Source organism: Physeter macrocephalus, chromosome 11 (genome assembly GCF_002837175.3).
Source record: "Physeter macrocephalus isolate SW-GA chromosome 11, ASM283717v5, whole genome shotgun sequence".
NCBI classification, from domain to species: Eukaryota; Metazoa; Chordata; class Mammalia; order Artiodactyla; family Physeteridae; genus Physeter; species Physeter macrocephalus.
In genome coordinates, this window is record NC_041224.1 from 105536286 (window position 1) to 105543451 (window position 7166).

Below are 7166 nucleotides of genomic sequence, written 5' to 3' on the forward strand. Positions count from 1 at the left end.
TAAAGATTCTATTGTTATGAACCCAATTTTACTGAAATTTGGGATCACTAGGATTGTCGGTTGGTGGCTTTTAAATAAGAGGTAGGAGTTAATTGATGGGTTATTCCAAACTAATTGCCAAACAGACAACATAGCTACCTTGCATAGGTTTCCTACAAGTTTTTCAAGAAACAAAACAACTTATATATTGGTGTTTTCTGTCTCCTCTGCAGTTCTGGGATTCATGAACAATTCAGTGGCAAGCACGGTGACTGAGTTTGTCCTCCTAGGCTTCCCTGGTTGTCAAGAGTTACAATGTCTCCTCTTTTCACTGTTCTTTGGAGTCTATATATTTAACATGGTGGAAAATGGGACCATTGTTTGTGCTGTGAGGTGGGACCAACGGCTCCGTATCCCAATGTATATTCTAGGGAATTTTGCTTTCCTTGAAATCTGGTACATTACCTCCACTGTGCCCAGTATGCTCATCAATTTCCTCTCAGAGACAAAAACCATCTCTTTTGTTGGCTGTTTCCTCCAGTTATATTTTTTTACTTCCTTTGGTACAACTGAGGCATATTTCCTCTGCATCATGGCATATGATCAGTTCCTTGCTATCTGCCGCCCATTGCACTACCTAACCATCATGACCCAATGCTTCTGCTCTATTTTGACGTCTCTTTGCTGGGTCTTTGGGTTCCTTAGTTACTCTGTCTCCACTGTGCAGCTCTCTCAATTGCCTTTCTGTGGGCCCAACACCATCGATCACTTTGTGTGTGACATGGACCCACTAATAGCTCTGTCCTGTGCCCCAGCTCCTGTCACTGAGATTGTCTTCTATGTCCTGAGCTCCCTCATTATCATGCTAACTCTTCTGTACATCCTTGGCTCCTATTATTGATAACTGTGTTAAAAGTCCCTTCAGCAGCTGGCCAGCAGACGGCCTTTTCCACCTGCGGATCACATCTGACAGTGGTGTGCTTATTCTTTGGCCCTCTTTTGGCCATGTATGTGAGCCCTACAGCTGATAACCCAGCTGAAATTCAGAAGATTACGACTCTATTCTATTCCGTGGTGACTTCCTTCTTAAACCCCCTGATTTACAGCTTATGAAACAAGGAGATGAAGGCTGCACTGAAGAAAGTCCTGAGAATAGAATGAACATAAACTAATCTACATGAGAACAAGTGAACCATTGTCCAGGCATAAAAGATTAATTAAGAAAGACTTCATATACTGCTGCTAATTCTCCAATGCACACTTTAAAGAAGATATTTTTCAGTGGAGTCCATCCATGTTTTATTCTTCAACTAACCTGGCAGAGCTAAACCACAGCTGATTCAGATTACATTCTAAGTGTAATAATAATATTTTCAACATGAATAACTTCTTAGATAGTAATATGAGGGCATTATATTTGTCCTATTTCACACACTGTTTTAGTTTTGATTTTGGGGGGATGGAGGTGAAGCTAGAACAAGAGAAGTTATCCCAGGTGATCATCATTAGTGTACTCAACGCATTTCTTAAGACTACAATATTTTTTAAAGTGAATAAGTAATCTAATTTAAATGCCTAATGGATTCTTATCTAAAGAATTTAGTAACAGAAAAACTTTCTTATCCCCTTAGCTCTTCATGGTTGAGAATCTTCCAGATTAGGGACAAAGTTTCATGCGTATATAAGTGATGTTTTAACACCATATAAAGCAGTAATTTTTTCATTCAACAAAAATTTATTGAGCATCTACTTTATTCTAGACACTCCTGTAGGCATTAGAGATACACTATGGCCAAAATGGTCAAAAACACTATCTGTGTGGAGTTTAATTTCTAGTGAGGGACAGACAATAAAAAAAAGTAAAAAGTGGGCTTCCCTGGTGGCGCAGTGGTTGAGAGTCCGCCTGCCGATGCAGGGGACACAGGTTCGTGCCCCAGTCCGGGAAGATCCCACATGCCGTGGAGCGGCTGGGCCCGTGAGCCATGGCCACTGAGCCTGCGCGTCCGGAGCCTGTGCTCCGCACCGGGAGAGGCCACAACAGTGAGAGGCCCGCGTACACGGGTTCGTGCCCCGGTCCGGGAGGATCCCGCATGCCGCGGAGCGGCTGGGCCCGTGAGCCATGGCTGCTAAGACTGCACGGCCGGAGCCTGTGCTCCGCCCCGGGGAGGGCCCAAAAAGTGAGAGGCCCGCGTACCGCCAAAAAAAAAAAAAAAAAGTAAAAAGTAAAAATATAGCATGTTGGAGAGTGATAAGCAACATGGAGAAAGGGGTTAGGAGGACAGGAAGTGTGGGAGAAAAGGGTGAAATTTGAAATAGGATGATCAGGGAAGGTCACAGTGAGAAGGCAACATTTAAGCAAAAGCTTGAAGGAGATGATGGAATGAGACATGTAGACAGCTGAGGGAAGAGCATTCCAGGCAGAGGAAGGCAATTTCTCTATAAGATCCTAAGGCGAATTGTGTTCCACTAACAGCAAGTAGTTTGGTTTGGTAGGAGTAGAGAGATTAAGGGGGAAATTGTCAGAGATGAAGTCAAAGAGAGTATACAGAGTGCCAAGTTGTGCAGGACCTTGTGAGCCACAGTAAGAACTTTTAATTCTGTATGAGATGGGAAGCCTTTTTGAGCAGAGTTTTGAACAGAGGCGTAACATAATCCCATTTACATTGTAAAAGGGTCATCCCCCTGGTTGCTGCATTGACAGTAGACTAAAGAGAGGCATGGGCATTTAAAAACTCTTATTTCTAGTTGTCAAATAAAACTTGTTATTTCTCTTTAAAGTTATTTGTATCTGCAAGCTGATCTTGAGGATATATATTTGGGGAAGGGGAAAAGTCAGGGAACTTGCTTGCCCAAGAGGAATGGAAAGTCCTCCTAGATCCTCAGACAGGAAATTCTAATTATAGAATGACATTTTCATGACAATCTTGAGAGATAATGGAGTTAGGAATCCACTCTTGAGGTCCTGAATCACACTTAATCATATTATGATTATATAGACATTTACAAAATATTTTCATGTCTATTATCTCATTTCATTCTCATATCAGCCCTATGGAGAACAAAAAGGTGAGTATGTCTCTAATACTTGAAGAAATGAACTCACCAAGCTCTTACAGCTAGTAAGTGAAAACACTCAGGCTAGGACCTAGGTTTTCTGTGTCCTAGTTTTCTATCTAATAATCCACCACCTTCTCTTTAGGTTCAACTCTGTTCCCACCCAGTGCCCCCATTTTATCTCAGGTCACTCCCTTTCACATGATGTCTGAATAATCTTCTCCACCATTTCCCTGCCTATCCCGGGCCTCCTTGTTTTCCTCAATATATCACAGCCTGGAGCATGGGGCAAAGTCACAAGAAATAGGCAGGAGGAATAGTTAACAATTCTAGACAGAGTTTCCCAAGACCTACTGGCATGAAGTTGCAGAGCAAAGAACAGACACTTCCTGGGGGTCATCCTTGAGGATCAGCAGCCCCTATGTCTGACCTCTGGTCAAGGCTCCTACTAGACCTCAGCCGAGAACCCGAATTCTGACCCCTGATCTATCACCAACCAGCAGTGTGATCCTGGATAAACAGACCCTGGGTCTGTTTCTTCTTCTGTGAAATGAGCACAAATATATTTTTCCCACTAAGACATAGAATTTCTGTGAAAACCAAAATGACACCAAATCAGAGCCTGGTTTAAATGAAGCAACAGAGGTTATAAAAGGAAAAAGATTTGTCCAAATTTCTACAGCTTTTTTCAGAGTCCCATCCAACCTAAACTCCCAGCTTCAACTGTTCTGAGGGCCCCAGACTGCCAGCTGCTTCCACTGCTCCATGCTGTAGGTGAAAACACTGGGGAAATGATAATGTGCTGGGTTTGACACATTACTATTATTGTGATTATTATTATTTATAATCCATATAAAGATTGTTGTGAGTTCTTGTCCTATAATAGTATGGCTGGTTTATATGCTCTTATCTTCCTTAAAAATAGAAATGACAAAATTTAATTATTAAAAAACCAAATAAAAAAAAAGTCTTCTAGATGCTTAAATCTAAGCCTACTTTTCTAGATAACAACATCACCTAAAACTCAGCTTCAAGTGTCAATTATCCCTGTAAGTATCATGCTTAATCCTCTCTCCAAACCATGCTCAACTAATCCCTAATCCTACTGAAATCCTTCCCAAACTTAGAAGCTATTTCAAACATACCCATCCTTAACCCAGACTTTAATCATCTATACAGTGGTTGTCAAACTTCAGCATGCATCAGAATCACATGATAGTTTATTTAAAAAGAGGTTTGTGGGCCCCAGACTGAGAGTTTCTGACTCAATAGGTCGGGGTAGGGCCTGAGAACTTGCATTTTAACAAGCTGTCGAGTGGCGTTAATACTGCTGGTACAGGGACTACATTTTTAAGAAGCTGCTTTGTTTTTACACAGCCTAACTCCTAAACTCAGTAGTGTTCTCTCCTTGAGTTCTTGCTATGATTGAATTCATCTTCCCCTCAGGTTCTCTGCCTCACCTTGTTTGTTCTCCTTCACCTGATATCAATGAAAGAAATCATACTTCCCATCTCTGAACCATTTACAGTGCTAAACTTTCATTTTCACTAATGTTGCATCATGTCAGTCAACAGCATTACAAATCCACTTTTACAGAAAACTCAATTTTTTCTAACAAATGTGTTCAAGCTCTCCTTAAAATTGAAAAAGGAGATTCTTTATCTTATGTTGAATGTACCAAAATTAAGTAACTATATGTAGATGAAGAAACGTTTTAATTTGAGTCCTTACAGGTTAGACACCAAGAATGAAGTGGATGTACTTTGGAGAAAAGATCACATACATACACACACACACACACACACACACACACACACACACCCTTATATGCACATATATTCTTTCTCTCCTTTTTTCTCTCCTCTCCCATTAACCTGTCCCGCTCTCCACCTCCCTTCCCAAACTCAGATCAGTTCTTTAGAGGAAGATTATCACCACAAAGAGGAAAATTTTCCTGGCTTCTCTTGGATATTTATCCAGACCTCTGTGTGTCACTAGTTAAACCACTGGGAGAAATATAAACAAATATAGGTAGGATTAGATGCATGCACAGAAATACATGCACAGGGAACTAGGTGCCTCTCAGTGAGCACACTGGGGAATCATGGATCCTATTCAAGAGAGACCTGTAAACTCTTAATAATCATGGACATGAAAAATACATTTCATTTGGTTCAGAATACTAAAGGAAGAAAGTCTCTGGAGCCACAAATGTGGCTCTCCATCCATGAATGAGCTTTTTAGATTGGGTAATGAGGACAATCTTGTAGCTAGAGATGCTCTCACATCCTCCTCTTGGAGACAGAAACACCACCAGGTATGGAAGGAAAGTCTGCCTGCATCAGTGCATCACTCATTTTGTACACCCACTGCTGTAAGAGCATGCCATTCTTCTGTAAATCTGTTAACTCTTTGTTCCTTTGTTCTTTGTATGAACAATGTGTTAGGGCCTGCAGGTCTCTTCTCCCAACTTACTTCTAAGGAGTTCTTAGTGAAATACTCACAATAAGGGCTCACTCAGGTATCACAGAGTTCCCACTATACAACTCACTTAAGGAAAATAGTGTTCAAATGTCTTGGATATTTGGGAGGGGCATTAAATATCCTTCCGTTAGAATGTAGCCTGAGTCTTGAACGACTTTCTTTCTAATATTGGTCAGTGAAGTTTTCATTGGCAAATATCCTTCAGCAAGAGCAATTAAAGCAAGATGTTCTTATTCTTTCAGAGTTGTTGGCAAGTGACAAGTGGCAAGTAGAAACTGAGAAAGAAGAAGACCAACAGACTCTCTTGTCCTTTGGATTTATCTACAGATTAACCTTAAAATATAAATATTTAAAGAAAGAAGAATCCATGCAATTACAATTTTTAAAGTGCTCTCCTCTGAGCAAGTGGCTTAAATCCTAAGCAAGTGGTTGGGGTTATAGAGGAGGATCTGGCTTCCTTATTAGTTAATACAGAAAGAATTGCCCAGGTTCCTTTTTCCGCCTCTTCTCTCCAACTGTTCATTTTGTTATATCACTTGAGGTGAATAGAAAGATGAAAGAGGTGGATTTAAATTTATCATTTGGGGGGCTTCCCTGGTGGTGCAGTGGTTGAGAGTCCGCCTGCCGATGCAGGGGACACGGGTTCGTGCCCCGGTCTGGGAAAATCCCACATGCCGCGGAGCGGCTGGGCCCGTGAGCCATGGCCGCTGAGCCTGCGCGTCCGGAGCCTGTGCTCCGCAACGGGAGAGGCCACAACAGTGAGAGGCCTGCATACCGCAAAAAAAAAAAAAAAAAAAATTTATCATTTGGGGCTTAATGCGCTACAATTTAAATTCATCGTTCAACTTTTTTTAATTGCAAGCCTAGTAACTATGTTTTCCAGGCAAAATGACAGCATGTGGTCTGGCAAATATAGGTATAGTTATGGAAAGCATATTTGAAATTATAACTCTCCTATAAATTTTGATACATACAGTCATTATAATTATAGTCCATTAACTAAATCACTTGGACAAAAGTTAAATTTTCATGTTTATTAGTCATGTTTATTAGAGGCAGTCTTTCTCATCATTCTAAAAATATTGTTATTCAATACAAATATCCAAAGTTACCCCGGCAATAAAACATTTATCCTCTGAGTTTGCTCCAAGTTTGATCAAATACTTAGAGGCAGGCCTCCTGCACTCTGAAGACTGTATAAACTGCAAAAGGATGAAATTTTGTGAGTATCTTAACAATGACATTAATATATAACATAGCCAATTATCCTACTTTTGTAGTTAATATATAACTAAATTTAAAATATTGATGGTCAAAAAATCTACAAACAATAAATGCTGGAGAGGGTGTGGAGAAAAGGGAACACTCTTGCACTGTTGGCGGGAATGTAAATTGATACAGCCACTATGGAGAACAGTATGGAGGTTCCTTGGGAGGGGGAAGTGTAAGCTGTGACAAACTGAGAGAGTGGTATGGACATATATACACTACCAAATGTAAAATAGATAGCTAGTGGGAAGCAGCCGCATAGCACAGGGAGACAAGCTCGGTGGTCTCTGACCACCTAGAGGGGTGGGATAGGGAGGGTGGGAGGGAGGGAGACGCAAGAGGGAAGAGATATGGGAACATATGTATATGTATAACTGATT

The 7166-nt window shown here is 40.9% G+C and overlaps 1 protein-coding gene across 1 annotated transcript; it reads left to right on the top strand.

Moving 5' to 3' along the window:
• The first annotated feature begins 223 nt into the window (after positions 1-223).
• Positions 224-1092, top strand: LOC102986932 (olfactory receptor 11H7-like). Its single transcript, XM_024117800.3, is given in 2 exon segments — positions 224-872; positions 875-1092. Coding segments are annotated over 2 exon segments (867 nt in total).
• Positions 1093-7166: the final 6074 nt, after the last annotated feature.